A 23,964-nucleotide genomic window follows, 5' to 3' on the forward strand; every position below is an offset into this window, starting at 1 on the left:
TTTTGGCATTTGAAGTTGGATCTCTAATTCAAATGAACAAACTTAGAAGATAAAGACCTTTACACCTAGAAAGGTCTTAGAATTATCTTTTCTTCCTCTGTGCATAAAAGAATCAATGACTGGGCCTCCCCGGTGGCGCAGCGGTTGAGTGCTGGGTTGCGAAGCTGCCCGCGGCCTCTGCGGCGCCGGTTCGATCCCCGGCTGCTCCCCGGCCACCAGAGGAGGGTCCCACATGGCGCGCAGACCCCTCCTGCCGCCCGCTGCTCCCCTCAGCAGTGTACTTCGGGTCCTTCTGCCTGCTCTGCTCCCCGCTCTGGCTCTGGTGAATTCTCTCACCCTCCCGTGCTTCTGACTGTACCCAGTGCATGTATAAACAAAAAACAAACAAACAAACAAATAAATAAATAAAACATGCCTCTATTAAAAAAAAAAAAAAAAAAAGAATCAATGACTTACACTTAGTTATCCTAACTATAAAGTGAGGCTCCAAATAATTCAAATAATTGAATAAGAATAAAATAATGTACTGTTATGCTACTTAACACAGTGCCCAACATTAACATGCAACAAATGAGTGCCCTCATTACATCCACACGTGAAAACCAAGGGCAAAGGAAGATGTCTGGGAAGAAGGGAGCATGCTGAGCAGGAAGAACAGGCTCCACTGAAACCAGCAATGGTGCCCAAACTCACAAGAAGAATTCTGCAGAAGCAAAGGGTGTCAACACCATCATATATGGCTAAGATGATAAGAAGGGCAAGATTGTGAGAACAAAGCAACTTCAGAGGTGTCAGGCTGTCACACTGGAAAGAGAAAGTGTAAAGAGAATGAGAACAGGTAGCTAAGCTCAACCCCAGAGAAAGCAAAAAAGACCAGGAGAACTAGCCTATATGAGTCCCTGTGTCCCTTCTGCTCTTTTTTTCTTACCATCAAGGAATTTTCTGTAGTGTTTTAAAACCCAGCTTAAGTAAGCATATTGAAAGAGCAAATGAATAAACAATTTCCAAAAACCACCCAAAAAAAGAGCTCTGAATACATTTAAAGATGGGAAAAATGAGAGGCAGATATTACCACTTCCTGCAAATTTCCTCTTGCAATTATCAGGATTATAACCTGGCTCTACCCAATAACCCTAAGGAGACCAAACCTAGCATCTCCCTTAATGAGGTTTCCAGGGCTTCGTAGCTGCTACACCTGCTGGCACACCAGGAGCCCCGTGTCTTCTGGTCACTTCCAAGACTAGGAGAAAGAAATTCACTTCCTTGCTGGAACAAACTCTTACTGGTACCTAAAACCAGGATGAAGCAGTGATGAAACACTTTGAAAATGAATGCTAGCTGCGTAACAAAAAATCTTTATTTGCAAACCAGTAGCAGATGGAACTGGAACATAGGTTATCGTGTATCCACCTGCATGCTGACTTCCCAGCTCCACATGGATGAGGGAGGCAAGTACAGTCGCCCCCCAGCGTCTGTGGGGTTTGGCTCCAGGACACCCAGCAGTTACCAAAGTCCACAAATACCCCAAGTCACTCATATGAAATGGCATCGTATGCCTTAAATCCTCACTAGTTTACTTATAAAATCTAATACTGTATCAATAGCTGTTATAAAGTGTTGTTTGTGGGGAAATGACAAGGCGTTTGTACATGTTGAGTCCAGGTGCAACCACCATAGGTCTAACTATATGTATGAAGTAGCTAATTCGTGGACCATCCAGACCTGATCCATACAGACAGATACTTATAAATTCTAATGCAATCCTATTATGCAACCATATGAGTGAATATGAGAAAGGAATTGAAAATACATTCATCTCTCCCTGAAATTGATCGAATAATGCTTAAATGCAAAATTCACCAGTCTGTCCCATCAAGCACACATATTCTATCATTTCTGTAGTTTCCCGTTGGGTGAGGCCTGCTATCTAATGCTCCAAGGATATTCTGTAAGATTCACAAACCAAGCATTTTCAGATTATGCTTTAAAGGTGCAGATTTGATTGAAAACAGAAAAGGGTCAGAGCATTACAGTACTGCCTGTGACCACAAGATGGCACCAAATTGTCACGTCTCAAGTAACAGGTGCTTCGCTGTCCTTCAAAGGCCTTACTAGAAAATTGCTTTTAATACAGTTGAATGGCTGAGTTTTTAAAAAACTATTTAAAAAGTACATTTTGCCTGAGTTCAAAAGTTGGAAATCCACAAACACCTCTAGACTCATTTACAACAACTTGTGCAATTTCAGGCGTACTTCCCTGAGACAAAGATGCTAATCAGAGGATTACTAAGCAGAACAGCGCCATTTTCCTGAAGAAATTATGGTGACGGGGCAACCTTGATTTAGATATGAAAAAACGATAGCCATGAATCTATTACAGAAATGCGAGCTTTTGCCAAGGTATTTGTCAATTTGGCTAGACTGGGGCCAAAAGTGATAGTAATGCCAAAGTCAGGTGTGTACAGTGATCTGCTCAGGAAACACGTCTGCCTGGAGCAACTGTACACACACAGGCAATGACTACATTCCACCTGTGTACGTAGGTTTACACTTGATCTTAGCCAAAAGGCCAAGAATCGATAAATTGGCATAATTTTTTTTAAAGATTTATTTATACAAGAACTGGGGTACAGGCCAGATGCCCAGGAGGGCAAGAAGATTCACCATAGTGGTGAACAGAACAGGCAGATTGATGAAATACACTGCTGAGGGGAGCAGCAGGCCAGACAGGAGAGGTCTGCTGCGCCATGTGGGACCCTCGCTGGCCAGCCGGGATCGAACCGGCGCTGCAGAGGCCGCAGACAGCTTCACAGGCTCCGCCTGAGCCACCAGGGAGGCCCATGGAATCAAGAAATTGGCAGATTTAGATTAGAAAATATAATGGCGGAAGGGGTTAAGTCTCAGCACTATGAAGCCATCAGCAGTCACTGCAGCATGAGTCCAATCCCCTCCCCGACGAGTAGCTAACCTATATGGCACAACAGACCTCTCCTCTCTCGCCCACTGCTCCCCTCAGCAGCGTATTTCAGTAGATCCATCTGTTCTGTTCCCCACTCTGTCTCTGGTGAATCCTCTCACCACCCTCACCTCTGGCCTGCACCCCAGCTCTTGTATGCATAAATGAATCTTTTAAAAAAACAGAAAACAATTTATAAGAATCAAAGCTAATAGCTCAAGTATTTTTCACTTTCCTACCCAAATTTCAACACTTAATTTTGAATGAAAAAAGATTACACAAAATTGCTATCCAGGTTTATCAAAGAAATGCTTACATTGAACTTTTTCATGTTTCCTAAAAAATAGAACCCAAGAATTTCATGCCAAACTTATGGTTGCATTCTGAAAATGAAAACCAAAACCCCAAATAAGGTTGTTCAATGATAACTCAATAGTTGTACCAAGTACTGACTGAGTTCAAGTCAGTTTAATTATCTGGATTATGTTTTCCAGGCACATAACAGTAAGGATTAATATTTATGCATACTGTATTTTAGTATTCAAATAAGCTACTATTTGAATTGCAGCACAGTCTAAAAAAGGTACTTCAAAGAATTCCAAATGACAATGTCAAGGGAATCTTCCAGTACAACGTATGCTAGATTGATTTTAATGTATGTATACTTTAAAATAATGAGCAAAGACCACTCATATCCCCTACTAGTCCAGTCCATGAATTCTTAATGGGAAGTGTTATCATTATCTTTCTAGTTCTAGCACCTTCCAGTTACTAAATAACTGAAAGACATCTAAGTTTTGGGGGAAGGTGTATGTAGAAGTAAAAAGCTCAACAACTGTCAAATGGTAGAGGCAGAAAAGTTTAGTAAAGTTAAGGTTCTTAGATGTGGCATTCACTTTTTTTAAAAAAGGATTTATTTATTTATGCATACAAGAGCTGGGGTCCAGGACAGAGAGGTGTGGGGTGAGAAGATTCACCAGAGACAGTGGGGAGCAGAACAGGCAGATGTACTGAAATACACTGCTGAGGGGAGCAGAGGGCAATACAGGAGAGGTCTGCTGTGCCATGTGGGTTACCTCTCTGGTGGGGGATCGAACTTGTGCTGCAGTGGCTATGGATAGCTTCATAGTGCTGTGTCTTAACCCCTTGTGCCACCAGAAAGGCCCTATGGTATTTACTTCTTACCACCAATTCATTCCAGTGAGAAACTATTTTAACTATAGCCAATACTCATTTTACTTACATCCTATATGAAAGAGATCAAAATAAAGTGATTTCAGAATGACTACCAAGGTAAATTCACTGTGCCTTGCACATGCAGAAAAGATTTAAAAACTTCTGTTAACTAAACTTGAGGAAGGATGTTGTTTAGGTTTCCCATTTCCATTGTTTCATGCAATGCCCAATACAAATGTGAGAGAAGACACTAAGCTATATTGAGACTTGTCTAGTCTACCTAGCTAGTGAATTGATTTTAAGTCCCCTTCTTATTTGAGGCCAAATAACATGAGGCAGTTTAACTGGAAAAAAAAAATCAACTAAAATTATAAAATTGCCTCTAGCAAGCTCTAGGATTAGGAAGTGAAGTAAATGTTTAAAATTCCAATGGTAGCACATTTAAATTAATTTCCATGCTAATTTGGATAATATACTAAGGAAGATAGATACAAATATTCTAGTTTGTTAATATGCTATGAAAAACAGAAACCTGGATGTAGCTGTATTATATATTTGTTCTATATTTAACTTATTTTTAAACCAAACATTCTGTGTACCCTGAGTACTGTCTCATTTAATACATGTGGATAATTTTAATGTTAACAGTCCTAACTGGATGGTCAGTAACATATTAAAATAATTTTTTTTTTTTTTTTTGGTTCAGATACTGAAGGAAAGGACAGGCACATTTATTTCATAGGAATCATACTCTGAAACTAAAATGCAAACCAGAAGACTGACATGCATTTAAACGCATTTCAAGTATCTGTAACAGAGAAGAAAAATGACAAAATATAGGAATGAGACAGGCACTAAAATGACTTTGTATCATGTTCCATCTGATGACATGGAACAAAGTCCATCTGACTAGTCAGCCTCACAGAGTCAAGTCGAATACTCTACAGACATGTCAGCTCCTCATACTTGACTGTTTCAGTAACAAGGGCTCAACAAATATTTTCCCTGTTATAAAAAACAACATTTTAGTCCTTGTACTGGTAGGTTAATATTGATAAAAACTGGAGAGTAGTTTATCCTGAGTTTTTTAAAAATGGCAAATTATAAAATACAAACCCCATTCACTTCAACAAAATTTAAACCTGTTTAAAAAAAATTGAGACCTGTTTCTATTTCAACAGGAAAATGGATTTCTAACTTTGAATTTCTAGTCCAAATCTGTCATATATTCAAAAGAGATTACCTACACCTCCTCATATTATTATAAAAATGATGGCATTACACAGAACAAGTCCATTTATTTCTCTAGCAGTGTAACAGAAAGAAGGCAGAGAACACGTGGTGCAGGTAAGAGAGGAGGGACTCGGGGCTGTGCTGCCATCCGAAGCAGCCCCAGACACACGACGAGCAAGGCCAGCACAGACTCTTCCATATACACCTGGTTCATAAACCATCTGCTTGCTGGGAATTTTATTCTTTAAGTATATTACCCTAAGAATGATGTTTAGAAACACACATTAAAAAAAAAAAAAAAGAGAGAGAGAGAGACATTTCAAGAAATAAAATTCAGTTATTCAGGTGATGTACTCGGATTTGTATTTAGGATAGGATAGTATTTAACAAGATATGCATTTATATTTGACTCAAAAAAGGGATAGTAAAACATGTTAAAACAGTGTTATAAATTTCAGTGCAATCATTCTTAAATATTTTTCTCTCTATGGCCGCATCAATTACAGACACTGCTATCCTAACTAGAATGCCACTTGACAACCCTGTATTAATTTTGCTAGACCAAGACTCATACCTTAAAAGGAAAAAAAAAAAAGGCAAACATTTATACTTACTAAGAAAAGCAAACATTTACTTCAAATTGCAGTAGAGGCCTTTTCAATCACAAAAAGAAAGAAAAGAACAGTGATCTGACAGTGGTCACATCCTGTGCAAAAAAACCTTGAGACACAAAAATGGTAACACAAAGTTATCTGAACTGCTTACATTGTAGGAAAAGGAAATACAGTAGCTGAAATATGGCACTCCTGGGAATCAACTTCTAAACCAAATAATAGAATGCCTCTGTAATGACTGGATTTATTTGTTTATCTGTAAGAAAGCCCCACCACCATAAATAGTACAATATTTAAAAATTAAAAAAAAATATTTATATCTAAGAAGATAGTATATTTGTACTGTTAGACCTCTTTAAGTGCAGAAGGTGGTTCAGGTTTTGCCTTTTTTTGTAATTAAATAACTGCCCTATAACTTTAAAAAGTTCCACTCCATCGCAAAAGCCAACTTAAATCAAGGAATATGTTATCAAAGTTGCATAATTTTGTTTGGGACTGCCAGCAGGTTAAAGTCTCAAAATCAAGTCTTTAACATTAACACTCATTTTTAGTCAATGAAAAGCATAGGAGTTCTCAAATCTTCATTATCCTCGTGAATTTGCCCTTCTAAATGATCCTCAGACTGCAATTCCTAGTTTGCAAATAAAAGAATGCAATATGCATCATACTTCAAGAAAAGACGACGATGTCGAACTAACATGCTTCTGGATCTTTTCCCTGCTCCTTTCTACCTTCTTTATAATTTCTGACACCACGCACACCGAAGAAGTGAGACCCAAAAGAAACAGCAGATCTGCAAGAGAATTTAAGTTCATTTTACAATTCTTTGAAACTTACAGTTGCAAAGTTTAACAGCTTACATCTTTCTAACTTTTTACTACAGCTTTTAAGTACACTGTTTCACAACCACCCCATTAGACACAATCTGACTCAGTTTAAAAATCAAAGTATGGCTCCCGCGTACTAAATCATCTAACCCGAGCCACCCGGTGAGGGGAGGAAGGAAGCAGACAACAGCACCCAAGTCCTCTGACTATAATAGCAACACAAGCAAAAGGTGTTTTCTATTTCATAGATCCCATAGCCTTTTTATTTATTTATTTATTTATTTATTATAATCTATACATCTTTTTTAAGAACTGGGGTACAGGCCAGAGTTGTGGGAGGGTGAGAAGATTTACCAGACAGAGTGGGGAGCAGAACTGGCAGATGTACCAAAATACACTGTTGAGGGGAGCAGTGGGCGAGACAGGAGAGGTCTGCTGTGCCATGTGGGTTGCTCCCCAGCCGGCCGGGGATTGAACTCCCACCGCAAAGGCCATGGACAGCTTCACAGCGCTGTGTTCAACCCCCTGCGCCACCAGGGAGGCCCTCGCATAGCCTTTTTAAAAGGTTAATCAAGAGTGGTAAGTAATTTCATTAAAAATGCCTATCTAGGGGCCTCCCCGGGGTTAAGTCGTAGCATTATGAAGCTATCCGCAGCCACTGCAGCATGAGTTTGATCCCCGGCCAGGGAGGTGACCCACATGGCACAGCAGACCTCCCTTGTCTCGCCCACTGCTCCCCTCAGCACTGTATTTCAGTAGATCTGCCTGTTCTGTTACCTACTCTGTCTCTGGTGAATCCTTTCACCCCCAACCCCCTGCCCCTCTAGTCTATACCCCAGTTCTTGTATGCATAAATAAATAAATCTTTAAAAGAAAATGCCTATCTGAAGATTACTTGGAAATCAGTCTTTTAAAAAAGTTATTCAAGAGCGGTAAATAACTTATGAAAATGCCTATCTGAAGATTACCTGGAAGTCTGTATCTAGTCTATTTGAAAGCCTAGAAGAACGCCATCTTTTCCCGTCTTTGCAACAATATCCACACAACCCCATTCATATTTACTGCCTGAAAAATTACAGCTGTGACTTTAAAACTCCATTTTTTAAAAAATAGTCAGGAATGTTAATATGAAATTAGAATACTGTAATTAAACTAGCTCAACTTTAAGGTAAACGTTAAAATGAAAAAAAGTCAGTGAGGTTGTATAACTCAATTTTGTAACTATTGAAATTAAATTAAAACCCAAGAATTAAAGGTAACATTAGCATAAAAATGTGTCATTCTCACACTTACATAGAAAGGTTAATTTTTAAATGAACTATATGAGAATACACTAAACACAGTATATGAAAGAATAAGGTTTATCTTCTACATTATCTTAATAGAGTTTTCTGCCTTTATGATCAGATTATTATTTCATATAATTAGAATAAGCTGATTAGTAAGAATTTAAACTATTGGTTTAGCAAAATTGTAGTTTTAAAGAGGAACAATTTGGTTTTTAATGACTTTAAATCTAATTTTTTTTCTTTTGTTTTTTAAGATTTATTTATTTATTTATACAAGCACTGGGTACAGTCAGAAGCGCTGAAGGGTGAGAGAATTCACCAGAGCCAGAGGGAAGAGCAGAACAGGCAGACTGAAGTACACCGCTGAGGGGAGCAGCGGGCGGCAGGAGAGGTCTGCGCGCCATGTGGGACCCTCGCCGGTGGCCGGGGATCGAACCAGCACTGCAGAGGCTGCGGACAGCTTCGCAGTCCAGCGCTCAACCACTGCGCCACCAGGGAGGCCCCAATTTTCTTTTCTTATGAGACTGGAAAGTTATAAATCACAATTACTCAACACGTTTGATTAGCTCTACTTCAGTCACCAAATGGGACTTTGATAACTGATAATCTATAACAAATTTACAAGAAAAAAAATCTAGAGTAAGGAAAGTGATTTCCCTAAACCTGTCCAAATAAAAAAAGAGTGCCACACTCCTTTTCCAAGCCAAGCTAGCCTCTTCATATTTCATTTTTTAAAAGAAAACCTTTATTAGAAAAAATACAAATACTTGCAACAACTGATCTAAAGTATGTTATAAAGATAACATTTTCCTTACCCAGTATACTTAGGCTCTCCGTCTGAAAAACTTTCTGAAGTGGAGGAAAGTAAATGACTAATAACTGTCCCATGATGGATCCAAGAACCGCGTAACAAAACATTTTATTACTGCAGAGTCCAATCTCAAACACAGACTTGGTCTGTTGGCAAAGAAGAGTTCAATTATTACTCCTTGGTCATTGAACCAACTTTATTATTAATACAATCACCTTCAATTTTTAATAAACTTATTAAACAATACACTGGCAGTACCATGAAATCTCTTAATTATAATTCTGGAATAACTCAAATGGAACAGGACATATTTTAAAGCAGCTTCTCTTTATCAAAAAAGGGCTTACTCAAAAAGAGCTCTGCTATATAAATACACACACAGAGAGAGCAAGAGCGAGAGAGAGAGAGAGAAATGTACCTTAGCATGCCAAAGCATTAAAAAACTTTCATTTGTATATAATTACCTTGCTAAATCATTTCTGTCCTTTAAGGTAGATAATCTAAGAGCTTTTCTTGAATAATAAACCTGATTATGTGTATACTGAAAGAGTAAAAGTGACTTTCTTAAAACAAAAACCAAATACTACTGATTCTTTAAAAATTAGTCTAAATTTCTCAATTTACTGTACTTGAAAAATTTTAGCATGGTAAATAGTAATATAGCTAAGTATTCACAAGGTGCTGTAAAACTGAAATGAATAGTCAGGTATCATATGGAACAACCTTTCAAGGATATGCTCTAGAAAAGTACCACTAGGTTCTACTCCACTTTTTCTAATGAAGTACTCTGATTAAGAAAAGCAGTTACATCTAAAGATACAATGGGGGAAGAAGAGAAAATTTTAAGTGTCATAAGCTTTGACACACTGATGGAAGTAATGGGAAAAATTCATATACACCAAATTGTGCTTGTACTTCTGTTTCTTTTTCTAAAGTAAGACTAATACCGCGGTAACAGAATCCATGAGATCTGTCCTATGCTCAGAAAATGTTAATCTGAACCTATCACAGAGCTACAGATAATAAGAGAATGGAAAAAAAGATCAGGTAATGACACTTGTGATTTACTTTGATCTTCTTTCTGGTCAAAGGTAAGGCTTATCTCTCCAATTGCCCCATCTCCATGATGATACGCTTACAGGCACAAGTTTGTAGGAAAGCTATATCGAGAGCAGTAATCTGTGGTTATAAAAGCAAGCAATGCTAAAAATCCATAATCCTTGCCTACTTACTATTAGAAAATGCTCTACCCAGCTAAATCAATCAGCTATGATCACCTAACCGTACCTGGGATCTGGAACTTAGTGCATTGAACATGTCGAAAAACACGAAGCATGTGAAGGTCATTGTAGTGTCTCGAGGTGTTATCACATTGTCTCGTAGCTGTCAAGAGGAACAAGACTTTTCAGTGGTTGAACTTAATGGACAAATACCACATGCTTTGAAAAGCTTATTATTTTCTTTCTCTTAGGATGAAACATCTTCAGTGTAAAATGAACAGCTATAATCTTACAAACCATATATTGGATATTAAAATAACTCTTATGACAATAAAGTTCCTATATTATTAAACACAGATTTTCTAGCTTTTATCCAAATTTGTTAATTTTTATTGTATCTGATACTTCTCTGCAGATTTAAATTTTTCTAATAGACAGAAGTTTTATTAACACTTACATATTGAAATCAAACTATTTTAAACAGCTCTTATATTTTTCAAAGAGCTCTCCTAACTTTTCATCTTCCATGTAACACATCAAAATAACCAAGAGCCCATCATACAAAGCACACATTAATAAAGCAATTTATCCAGTGAATATACCTCCCGCCAGAAGACAAACAAAGTCCCACAAACAATGATTATTGATGAAACGAGTATTTTAAGTATCAGGTTTTTGGTCAAAATGCTGTCCTTCCAGTTGCGTGGAGGTTTACGAATGACATCTTTATCCACTGGTTCTACTCCAAGGCTTTAAAACAAAAAGAAAAGTCAATTACTTTAAAATTTAAGATTTGGATTTGTTACTCAATTATTCAGGAAACTAAATGCTTTCTCAGGAAAACAAGATGTTGAATCACAAGGAAAACCTTGGCTATGATAACTAGAAAATAACTACTGATTTTATCTTTCCCTCCTAATTATTCAGTAGTCAAATTTAAAAAGAAACTATCCAATTTCATTTACATTTACTTATTTTAAACATGGCCTGAAATAGAGTATCAGCTGAACTCTGAATTATCTTCCATGTAAGGAAGTTGCAGCTGAACTGATGTGTTGCAGGGTTCCCTTGACATGTATCACTACTCTGTGTCGAGAAACCATACATATGGCCCTCTTCTTTAAAAAAAGAACACTTAGATTTTTTTAGGTCCTTCAATACTTTCCTAGAATCTCTAAATTGAAAAAAACCACCTAGTTAATTGAACACTAGACTCAGAGCTTTCCTATTATAGTCCATTCTTAGAAACAAAAGGCTTACTTCCTGAGATCAGGACCTTGTACCAGTTCCCAGTTCTGTTCTCAATTCAAGGCAGGACACTTAACACAGCATAAAGGTTCAGGTCCATAATGTATGAATGAGCACCCACAGAGAACAAATGATATATAGATGATATATACATTTGTACTTACCACAATTTATAACACAGATGCTGCTGCAAATATTTCCCATGTATTCCATGAATGAAATTTAAAACTTAATTATCACACTGTTATTCCTTGTTTTGAGTTTATACATGAAAAAATGCTTACCTTTGAGCTGGAGGTCCATCCATAATAATATTGATCCACAAAATCTGCATGGCATTGAGAGGATTAGGAAAGTTCATTAATGTAGCCAATGAGATTAGAGTTAATGCTGCTATACTCCTGTTGAAAAAAAGAGTCATTAAAAAAAATCTGTCACATAGTAAATTCTTATTAATTTTATATTTTTTTAACTTTTAAAAAATTCAATTTACTACTACTTTTTAAAGGCCATGTTTCTAAGGATCTATGTTTCATTCATGTGAACATTTTGAAGCTGTGTTAACCCTTAGAATCCATAATATTTAAACAGTATTTGAACAACAGTAAATAGAGGGAGATTTTAAAAACTGAGTTTGGAGTAGCTGGTGCTACACAGAAGCGAAGCATTTCAATGACAATTAACTGTTTTTGGTCTGTTTTCTACTTTTGGAAAAAAGATACTAAAAGTAAACACTAAGGTTTCACGCCCCCTTTTTAGTAATTTTAGAAGCTATTAAGTAATCTATAAGGGTTTATATATGTTGATGATGATACAGCTTTCTGACACATTTAGAAACTATCACACCATTTGAAATTTCAGACTACAATTAATTTTCATTTTGCCAAACTTATACATGAACAACCCTCAGAAACAAGAACCCAGAAACTTCTAGGACTCTGCTTAAATTCTACTTTTTGTTTATCTGTAAGACCCATAAAGATAAACTTCTTACAAACTTACGTGCTTAGTTGAAATCTAACAAAATTTTTAATGTTATTATAAATGCCTTTACCCTCTTCAATTGCAGACCTGAAATTTAAAAAAAAAAGAAAATATCACACAAAAATAAAGATACATCTATACTTAAAAACTGTTGAGCTAACTTTGAAAACAACTTCCAACTGACAAAGCCCATGTATCAATAAAATAATCTTATTATCTTCACACAATCTGGATTAGAAAAAGAAATGGGGACATTTGTAGCAAGTAGTTAAAGCTAAATCTAAGTCTACCTTAATTTCATTGTGCACAATACTAAAATTCTTATCTTAAAAAGATATTTCAACATTAAAATTACTTACTGTCTTTCAATACAAGTGATAATACTACACATTATATTGAAATAATGATCTTCTTTACCTCTCCAAGTTCATTTTTTCTTAAATATATGAAATGCATGCATATTTCATATAGCCTGAATTTAATTAGAATAAAAGCTCCATGAGGTTCACTACAATACCACACCAGTGGCCAGAAAGTGTGACACTTGGCTGGTACTTGGTTAATGTTTCATAAATCAATGGCCCTGCCATTTACTACTATGCCTTTTGCATTCCATACAAATAAACTTCTTGCAAACTACACACTAGGACATAAAATAAAATTAACCTAGTGAAATAGTTTAGTTTTTGCCCAATATTTAAAAATTGCCAATTCTTTGTCAGTTGAATTGTCGGGGTGGGGGGTGTGGTATGGGAAGGGAGGGGGTAAGGTTCTAAGATGCACATTCACTGAAACAAAACTTACATTATGGTCTGGAAATCATCATCTACCAGGATCATGTCTGCTGCCTCTTTGCAAACATCTGTGCCAGTCTGGCCCATTGCGACTCCAATGTCTGCTGCCTTCAGAGCAACTGCATCATTCACTCCATCCCCTGTCATGGCTACAACTGATCCCGTCTTCTGCAGAGACTAGAGTCCAAGAGGAAGAAATTCTGATAAAAATGTTGCTTACACACAGATAAAAAGAAAAACAAATCCTCTCTACTTTTTTTTTTAACACATAGTTAAGATTGAAAATAATAAAGACCACCAATTTTACAACAAACTTAAATATATTGCGGGGCTTAAGATAACGCTTAGAAAAGTTGCTACTGATACTTCTGTGTGAGAGAACTATATATCTAACGCCTGGTGTACAGTCAGTTAACTATCCAATGGTTCTCAGGGGATATTCTGTCTCCCAGGGGTCAGCCGGCAATATTAGAGATCTACTTTACTGTCATGACTTGGGGAATGCTAGTGGTATGAAGAGGGTAAGAGAATAAATGCCATGATCACCATTCAACACACTACAAATCACAAAACAGGCTCTCACAATGAAGAATTATCCAGTCCAGATGTCAATAATACTCTTAACTAATGAAGTGGCAGGCCTTTAAGATGACAAATAACTGGAGTCCATTAACTAATGGATACAATGTCAGCCACTTTATATATATATATATATATATATTTGACTAATAATATAAGTAGCCATAACCTTTTAAATATTGTTTACATGCTCAAAATATTATTTTTTGGGAGTGGGAAGGCTACATTTATTCAGTTTCTGAGTGATTACTGCTATTCACACTGGGATGCATTGGCTACTAACTTCCTCAGAGCCTACTTCTACATTGTTGAATTGTTTAAAGGAGGGTGCAGGTAGTTCAGTAAATTTTTCTTCTACATCTTCCTATGCTAACTAAATTCTCCCACTGCAGGCTCTCAAAAATATACCACTTGCTTTGCTTCATCACACCTCCAACTTCCATGCTCTTAGTCATACAATTATAATGAAAGGCCAAAAGTTGTGTACTTGTTGCATAATGAGATAGAACTACCTTGATTCTTAGAGACTCACCTTAATAATTTTCATCTTGTGCCTTGGACTAGCTCTGTAAAATACCGCAACCTGTTAAAATACAGGATACACTAAAAATCTTCAATGTTAAGAAAGATTACAATGACCCACACACGAAATCAGGAAAAAGATAAAGGAGGGCAGAGAGGTCTAGCTAGGCCCAAAAGACTAAAAAAATTCATTAATAATACTTGGAGAAAAAAGGTATGTATTCAAAAGACATGAAATACCAGGGAGAAAACCCTAGTAAAAAAGTCCTCCTTAGAGATGGAGGACTTCTAGCAATTCAGAGTTTCTCACAAGTCTGAGATTTTATATTGGTTTAATCATGTGTAATAACATCAGAGTATCTGCCATAATAAATGCACAAAAACTCTTATTTGGAAAAGACCAATGGTGTAATTTGTGCAGACTAATGATGTAATTTGTAATTTGTTTCCTTCTTCTCTAACTACTTTTACATAGTGTTTTTAGAGTTCATTAGCATTTTTATCAGCAAGCCAGAAAGTGAGCTGAAGAAAGCAAATAAAACGAAATTTTAAATCAGTCAGTTTCACTACTTGCTCACATCTCTGGAATATGAATGAAGGTCTAATGGGAAAATGTTTAATTAACTACAGGCTTCACATATATTTAGTAATATACACTCTGTCCCAATGTCCCCCAGGGAACCTAATATGGAAGTTATTCCTTCAGAAATAAATTTTAGGAAGGAACTATCAGGCAGGACAGATACATAGGGTACATTTCAGATTTAGAGAACCTTCCCCTCTCAATCCAAAACAAAACAAACACACACACTGCTCCCAGATGCTGTGAAAAACAACATTCATTAACTCCAGTTCAGAGCACTCAGGTTAAAGGAAAGAGAATGACACCTCTCTCTTTGCACCGTACTTTGTAAATACAACACAACCATTGCTAACTGTCATAGTACCTTCCTCAGAGAAAACTTGTTCTTGCTGAAGTTAACGAATTTGCACTGATACTTATAATGATCACATCAAACATTCCCTCAGTGATAAGACTGATTTCAATAGTAATACTGCATTTCTAGATTTAGACCAACAAATTTGGTGGTTATGTCCCAGCTATTCTCACAGTTTCATTAAGATAATAGGAAGGGGAACACTCAGAGTAAGGCCTGCCTTCCAATCTAAAGGTTTTAGTCTCAGCCTACCTTTGGTACTATTTGTGAAAGCTGCTGGACATCCATCGCATCTATCTCTTCTCCTGAGACTGACTGTGAAGTTTTGGAATACAATCCCAGACGACTAGCTAAAATGAAAAGGGAGAGAAAACATAATTAACCAAACTGGTTTAGTCAACACACTGTCCACTTAATATGATTTGCTAAACATTCTCTTTCTTTTTTAGTATAAAATGTCTCCGTAACAGTGAGTCACAAACCAACTACTGCTAAAACAAACTTATCTGAGTTAGTGAAAAGACTGTGGCTTTCAATGTTTTTGTTTAAATTTAAGAATTAGATTTTTTTTTTTTTTTACAATTGATCCCACCATACTTAAGAACTGAAATTAGACCAACCAGGTTCTGCTCAATACCTCAATTTTAATGAAGATGAGAGTGCATTTTAAGAGGAGAATCCAAAGTCAAACAAAATGGTGACGGATTTTTGGTAATCAAATAGTTGTATACAAACAAAAGTAAATGTTGAAAAGTTTTTCCAGGTGCAATCTTCCCATTAATTTTGTTTCTAGTAATAGATTGTTGTCAGATAACATTAAAGTGTGAAACTTCTGGTTTAATCTCTTTCCACATTAAAATCAGAATTAATAAACTCCAGTGAACTGTTTATCAGTATAAATTATAGTTTACAGGTTCTGGGAGAGTAACTTTCCTTTTTTCTCCTGTACCTCTTAATCTTAAATAGCATAGCCATATATACAGACAACAGAAATAGAGACATAAGCTATTTTATTTAAGTTGAAAGACAAAAATAATTTTGCTTCCTTTCATATTTATGACCTAGTGATTTTCATGTCAGCAGATTATAAGATTGGAAATAATCATCTATCCTTTTGTGAATATATATGCAATTTCATAATGATGTAGTTATACATTTTTAGTGGTACTACTTTTTAAAGAAAAATTTTTGCTCACACTTTTACAGAGTATGAATGGAAAAAAAACAACGAAGAATCAATATTATTTGGACACATCTCATGTTCACAAAGCACTGCACTAATTTAAGAAAAACTGTCAACAACAAAAGGAAGAGCCTTGTTGTACCAATTGCAACTGCAGTCTCCTGTGAGTCCCCAGTAATCATTTTTATGGATACGCCTGAAGCAATGAGTGTTGTAACCGCTTCTTTCACACCAGTTCTTGGAGGATCGATCATTCCCACCAAGCCAAGAAATGTCAGCTGTCCAAGTTCAGGACCAGAAGCCAGAGCAAGAACTTAGGAAACAAAAGCCAATAAAGAAAATATAAATCACAAAAACATTAGAATTTAGCTGACAAAAGCTAAAACATTTCTCAAATAATTCACTTAAGACTATAATGTCATCATAGTTATTACATAATTTTAAAAATAAAAATTGTTACATGCTACGACATTATACTTTAATGGCTTCAGGTAGGGGGTTGCTTTAAGCTATTAAAAAATTTAAAGAACTCATACTGAAGAACAGGTAAGCAGAAAAGATAAGCCAAATGCAAATGAAAATATATTTTCACAAAGTAATTACATGCAGCTCTTTTCAACATAAAGTATTGCCTCTTTAGAAAATATAACTCATTATTTGGTGAAGCTACAAGTTTGCTAAACTTCAAAGTCAATTTTAAACAAAACATCTTTGAAGGTAACTTCTACCCAAGTACCATGATATTTCCATTTTGTAGGTCTCCTAAACAACAGCAAAGGCTGTATTAATTTTGTATATGACAGACCACAAGAGATAAAGTTAATCTGTAAAGGCACTAATATAAACAACAGATTGGATTCCTTCAACTTTCTATAACAATCACAGGTCTAAATTTGTAACTTTGGTTCTATAAGAGTACATAATTATACCACCATGTTATTATTTATACTTAATTTCCTGTTATCCTTGGCCACTTAAGATAAAGCACAAAGTATTTTAATTTCCAAATATATCATTTAGTTTATGCTCAGAATTCTGGAACTTCTGGTAAACTACCTTATGAGTCAAAGGGATATGGCTCCATCTGGGATGTAAGAAAATACAAAATAGCAGACAAACTAAACACAGGCGGCTGGTGGAGAAACCAAACAGTCCCAGAGAGTGCAAAGGATGTAGCCACTGTTAATCAAGAAGAGTATTAGAGGTATTTGGAAAGACAAGGTTAAAGGTAAATAATGCCTATTTTTTCCATGTAAAAGAGTAATATACCTAACTACTTGCATGGATGTGGCCCAAAAGGCTTCACCCTGGATAGAATGAGCCACTTGACAGGCCCTGGCGCTGGCATAGAGGCAGATGGAAACAGGAGGAGACAGTGAGTACTAATTTGAGTTTCAGCAAATGAAAGGGAGATTGGCTCTCGGCACTCTCAATGGAGGGGTGGTGGGAATCTAGATTAGTATCCTGTATTTATCTGTTTACTTCTTTAGCACAAATGACTGGGATGTGGGTACTGTTTGGGATGAGGGTAGATAAACTTCCACGTGGTGAGCCCTGGACTGAAATATAAAACCAAAACACATTCAAATTACAAAAGTAAGGGCTACACATATATTTTAAGAAACTTAAACTTACAAGATGCAACATAAGCATATATTAAAATTTGAATCTTTCTGCTGTTCTTCATTATGGTCTTTTCAGGGGGAAGAGAAAAATGGAGCAAGAGGAAGAAGAAAAGCAATGAAGTAAAAGATAAATAACCTGAATGTTTCCCAAAGCCCAGGAAACAAAGATTTCTCCTCTACAAAACTCTGGAGTGTTTCACAAGGTCACAACACCAAACCACTTGCACACAAACCTGTACAACCCTCACAAGGAAAGAGTCAGGCGAAATCCAAGAGTGTGAAACCCATTCCAATAATTAAGGAAAACGGGGCACATTCCAGGACATATGAGACCGTTAGGACTTCTCAGGATCGCTAAATTCAAGCCAACTTTGAAATCCTCCTGCTGTGACTTACTAATAATAACAAAACCTTTCAGAGTCATGGGAAAACCCTTCCAAAACTAGTTTTTCTTTAGAGCAGAAGTCCTAAAAATCTATCCAGAGAAAGTGCTTGCCTCAGTCACATGGGTAAGACTATTTTTAATATAATTTGTTTCCTTTCTCCCAGGAACTATATAGCTTAACTCCCATTTCACTAAAATAATAAAGTTAGGGGAAACTACTCTTCCTTGAGTGAGACCACCTAAGCATATGAATATATATACTTAAATTCATAAAATAAACCAGATGACTATCTGAAAGGGAAGGACCAGCTATGGCGCCCGCCCCACCTCTACCCCCCAACACTCTACCCCCTGCCCCTGCACACCAGCGCTGCACTCGCTGCTGGGCCGCCAGGAAGCGCACGTGCAGGCCTGTGCCCTTCTCCACCTCTCTGGTCAATGGCAAGGGAAGGGAAAGAGCAGAGGAGGCTCAAGTTGCCATCACTTCAGTTTAAAGGACAGAGTCGAGGCTTAAGACCGCAATACTAAAGCAAATCTGAGTCCTACTAATAAGGAAGACACTCGAAATGATGAAATAAGGAAATTCACCTCCCTTCCTCCCTTCTCACAAGACACACTTGTCTGAAATAAAATTTCTATTGCTACTTAGAGACCACTGCAAGTTTGTAAGAACTGGAGATTTTCACATTTTACTAAATTCCCAACTTTTCAGGTTTTGGGGGTCAACTAAAACTAATGGCTGAGAAATGGCAGAGTTCTGCAAGGCCAGGAACAGAGTCAGACAGCTCAAGCGTGAAGCATGAAATCATCTACAATGAAACGGCAGCATTTCTTTTCCATCCTATGCCGAACAGCCTTACCTCTCAGTCCTGCTGAGCCCATCCGCGCCTTCTCCTGCTGGTACAGATCTCTCTGCTGCTGGGTGAGGGCCAGGGTCTGCCCTTTACTTTGGTATGTTGTGCAATACTTAATCACCTGTTCGTAAGCACCCTTCATAAAACAGATCTCTGGTCTGTCCTAAGAAGAAAACCAGCAAACAGATTCCGCTTACTTGTATTGCTACTAAAGTTCAGAAACAAGTGGCATACATTTCTGATTAACCCCCAGGAAGGTTCCCCAAGAGCATGGCACTTGAACTCTGATGATTAAAGTTCCTATGTGGCACTTTCTGAACTCTCTATAGAAAATGGCATCTACTCCCACCCCGCCCACTGAAAACAGTGCTACACTAAGCCCTGGGCCAGCCACACTTAAGATCTGGGAAGAGGCTCATAACAAAGCAGGAAGAAGATCAGCCCACAAACAATGGTTCGGGTGTGTGTGTGTGTGTGTGTGTGTGTGTGTGTCCGTGTCCCACTTAATTCTCACAACCACCTTCTAGATATTTATCACTTTTTCTTTTATTTCTTAGCCTAGAAAAGTCATACAAAAGTACACAAAATGTACAGTGAAAAACTGCAGCCTCCTGACCAAACCTCCTCACCCCCAGTCCTAGTCCTGCTCCATAAAAGCAAACCAACTTTAACCCTTTCAGTTGTTTTCCTTGGTGTTTATCCCCATGTTTTATTTTTTTAATTGTTTTTTTTAAAGTTTTATTTATTTATACAAGAACTGGGGTATAGTCAGAGGCACAGGAGGGTGAGAGAATTCACCAGAGCCAGAGCTGGGAGCAGAACAGGCAGAAGGACCGAAGTACACTGCTGAGGGGAGCAGCGGGCGGCAGGAGAAGTCTGCTGCGCCATGTGGGTTTCTCCCTGGCCAGCCGGGAATTGAACCCGCACTGCAGAGGCTGCAGACAGCTTCACAGCACAGCGCTCAACCCTCTGCGCCACCAGGGAGGCCCTATCTCCATGTTTTAAAATAAACTTCCACTGTTCCATTTTCACTCATCCACATTCCACTGTCTGACAGGTGTTGGTGTGGCACCACCACCGCCAATTTCCCCTCCCCTTCCCTCTCCCTTACAACATAATACAACGTAACCTGCTTATTCTCTTAATGACTACTGAGTGCAGCAGCAGTACCTAGAGTAGTGCACAGGCACTCCAGTTCTCCTGATGAGCACAGACCAGGACTTGATTTCCCTGCCCGCCCCTCTCTCCCATTTTGAAGTCAGGACTTGCGTCATTTCCAAATGAAAATGTAGGGAGAGTGAATAATCTGTTATTCCTGTGCCCTGCTATGACAGTGTGTGCTCACACCAAGATGACGCTGCCATCTGCCCGGCTCCCAAGTAACCAGTGAGTACATTTTGGGGGTGGGAGGAAGCAGAAAATCATGATGATGTTTCTATTGCCTGTATAAAGAAATACTTCTTTTCCTATTCAAGTTGTATCTTCTGTAAAGTTAGTAGCCTTTTTATTTCCTTACTTTCTTTATACCTATTACTAACTATTCTTGAACTCTTCCATGTAATGTCAGTGATGTTTGTCACAGGATCACATGTGCACGTCGGCCAGCACTCCCATCACTGCTGAAGTCTTGTTCTGCCCTTTTCTAATTAACTTGGGGTGACTTCTAGGCCTGCTGCACCCCTGGTGTTCAGGAACTTCCTTTCACCTTCATCCTGGGGTTTCTTTTCACCCCTCTCCTGGGACAAGACTAATCAGCTTCTAACCCTCCCTCCTAGTTTATTCTTTTATCTTTGAAGAACATAACCATCAGTGTCTTTCTAAGAAAAGCTATGTGCGATACACATTTTGAGACTTGGAATACAATTCAGAGACTTATAACACTGAAACAAATTTTATGCTATCTCTAATTTTTATATGAATAAATTTCCTTTCAATTTGAAGGCTTTCCTCATTATCTTCCAGCATCCTGTGTACAGTGTTGCATTTGGAAGGTCCAAAAAAGCTATTTTACTTCCTAAACCTTTGTATCTAATCTAGTCCTCACCCTCCCTCATGGTTCAAATCCTCTGGAAGCTTTTAGAATTCTTCCTAAATGTCCTCAAATTTCTTGATTATGGATCTTGTGTTTAAAGCTTCACCCCAGTAACCCATTTTAACATACTCATTGTACTGAGCAGCTGGTGGGTGATTCTATTCTAAAAGCTAATGTCCTTCCTTCCTCTGGAAAATATTCTGGTGTATTTGAAAAAATTTTTCCACTTCTGGTCTCTCTGCTTATAACCACTATTAGGTGAATACAGGATCTCCTATGTTTATTTTCCGAGTTTTGTAAATAATCTTTTATGTCTTCCACTTCTTTGACTTTTCTACTTCCTTACAGATTCCTGAGTTTATTTGAAAAACTACCTATTTTGCTGTAATTTTTTATGGTCTGGAAATTTTCTTCAACATCCAGCATTACCTTTGTTTTTCTAAAATGCCTTCCTGTTGATTTGGTCTTTCATATGAAGACTCTCCCTAAATATCTAGCAATCCCTGACTATCAGCCAAGAGTGAAGCGAATAAAGGTCTAGAAGCTCCATGGACATTTGGCAGTCTCTCCACATTTGCTGGCCCTCGCTGTGGGGGGCTGAGATGGACCCTGGAGTAGGTATGCTCTTCCAATGAAAGAGAGCTTAGTTAGCAATAGTTTGTACTGACAGACTCTCCCTGGAACCAGTTAGCTCCTCCCAAAACTCTTCGATCTGACTTAGAGAATGAGGGTAGGGAGACACATGCCTACAGGTATCTTACCAAGTAGTTAGAGCCTAGAGGCTTAGTTATTAGGACAAAGACTTTCTTTAATCACTCTGTTTTCAGTCTTAAACCTTAATTCTGCCCTCCACTCCTGCCCCCAAGATCAGAGTTCTATTATTCCACATGGGTAAAGAAGGACTAATGATCTGGCCTCAAGAAACAGAAAAGGTACTTGGGCAAGTTGTACTGGTTCCTTACTCAGAATTTCAACCTGATCCCTTAGCCTTATGCCTTAGCTCCACCTTCAAAGATCCCTGGCATCCTGGGTCTTTTTCACACTTTTTTTTTTTTTCCAATTCAATTTATTGTTGGTTGTCATTTATCAGGTTCTGGAGAGACTAAATCTCAATACATATTGTCATATTAAAATGAAAGTACTTTAAAGACAAACTATTTGAACCACTGGGGTTGTTTTAAAGTTAGTAAGTTTAACCTTGTCTGTGCCAGGCTGACCTTATCTAGATCCTGAGTCACATGAGAAGTTTTAGATTTTGTTACCTCAATGGGTTGTCTTGTTTTTTAAGAGGGAGAGTTCAGGTCAGTAAATGGGAAGAGCAAGCGTGTAAATCCTTCCAAACATTGCCACTCCCTGTCTCACAACCCCACAGGTGAGAAGATTCAAAACTTCCAACATACAAAACTGTGGTAAGATTCAAAACTACTGAAAATTCACATCTTTAAACTTTACTTGAGGGCCTCCCCTGGTGGCGCAGCGGTTAGCCGCTGGGCTGCGAAGCTGCCCGCAGCCTCTGCAGAGCCAGTTCAATCCCTGGCCACAGGCTAGGGTCCCACATAGCGTGACAGACCTGTCCTGTCTCGCCCGCTGCTCCCCTCAGCAGTGTATTTCGTCAGTCTACCTGTTCTGCTCCCCGCTCTGGCTCTGGTGAATCCTCTCACCCTCCTGCGTTTCTGACTGTACCCAGTGCTTAAATAAATAAATAAATAAATAAATGAAAGAGTGGAAACATTAAAAAAAAAACTTTACTTGAGTCACATCACCATGAGTACTATGTGATGGCATATGAAGCACATAAAAATAGATCTTCCAAATAAACTCATAGATGTATTCTTGATATATAACTATATGGTCTAGGGAAATCAGCTGAAAACTACCTCTAAGCATGATTTTTAAAAAAGCTTTATTTAGGAGGCTTAAAGTAACAGACATTTTATTTTTATAGTTATATTTCCAATTGTTCCCTTTCCAGGAGTTTATATAACTTCCTTTCAAGTGCACACAGAAATCTTTTCTCCCATTCTGAACAGATTCCTGGCATGCTCCTACTCTCAAGTTCATTATTGGCCAACTTAGCCTTTTTTTTAAAAACCAATGGTTTCCTACTTATTGAGGGCGAGGGGAACCCTCTCACTCTTTCCTGTTTACAGAAATTTAACTGGTTGCAAAGTGTGTACTCATAGGTGAAAGCACATAATCAATTATCAATTCCTATCAAAGGAAATGTAAAAATAAATATTTTCAAAGGCAAATTATGTGTCAGCATCAAACTGATTATAGCAACTGAATAATACAGTTATACATTGGAAATAACTGAGAACTCTTATTACATCAACTATGTGAAAATCTCTAAAGCATCAAGGAATAATGTAGGAGCTTAAAATATCAGTAAGTCATTTTATCTAAAGTTTGTAAGCTTGATCAATTAACAAGACTTTTACACATTTGATAACCACTTCACAAAATAATGTGGCTTTGTTTGTTCTGCAGATAAGAATACAGATCAACAACAGCCAGCAGAGACCTATAATAAACTATGATAAAAACAAAAAAGACATGGAGATAATATGATGTCAAAAGTTCCAGGAAATTGAGACCAGGCTCTAACTCCTTTGTTTAACACAACAGAATTGGATAAATACATGCATGAAGTAAAGGAAAACATAACAGTAACAAGGGATAAGTAGGTAATAA

At 37.6% G+C, this 23,964-nt stretch overlaps 1 protein-coding gene across 5 annotated transcripts in view; it reads right to left on the bottom strand.

The window, feature by feature from the left end:
• Positions 1 to 4,703: 4,703 nt before the first annotated feature.
• Positions 4,704 to 23,964, bottom strand: part of ATP2C1 (ATPase secretory pathway Ca2+ transporting 1) — a 105,488-nt gene continuing 86,227 nt past the window's right edge. For 2 of the 5 annotated variants that reach the window (XM_054689114.1, XM_037524404.2), the window contains 12 exons: positions 19,245 to 19,401; positions 16,517 to 16,687; positions 15,444 to 15,541; positions 14,264 to 14,314; positions 13,163 to 13,329; positions 12,377 to 12,445; positions 11,659 to 11,775; positions 10,729 to 10,876; positions 10,194 to 10,289; positions 8,911 to 9,052; positions 6,648 to 6,772; positions 5,634 to 6,085 (listed from right to left, as the gene is read on the bottom strand). In XM_054689114.1, coding sequence (XP_054545089.1) covers positions 6,065 to 6,085; positions 6,648 to 6,772; positions 8,911 to 9,052; positions 10,194 to 10,289; positions 10,729 to 10,876; positions 11,659 to 11,775; positions 12,377 to 12,445; positions 13,163 to 13,329; positions 14,264 to 14,314; positions 15,444 to 15,541; positions 16,517 to 16,687; positions 19,245 to 19,401 — 1,362 coding nt within the window. In that variant the 3' untranslated portion in view covers positions 5,634 to 6,064. The other 3 variants (XR_008549547.1, XM_054689080.1, XM_037524400.2) reach the window with 3 other exon arrangements.

This window comes from Talpa occidentalis, unplaced genomic scaffold, assembly GCF_014898055.3.
Source record: "Talpa occidentalis isolate TD23 unplaced genomic scaffold, MPIMG_talOcc4v2.1 talOcc4.10, whole genome shotgun sequence".
Classification (NCBI taxonomy): Eukaryota; Metazoa; Chordata; class Mammalia; order Eulipotyphla; family Talpidae; genus Talpa; species Talpa occidentalis.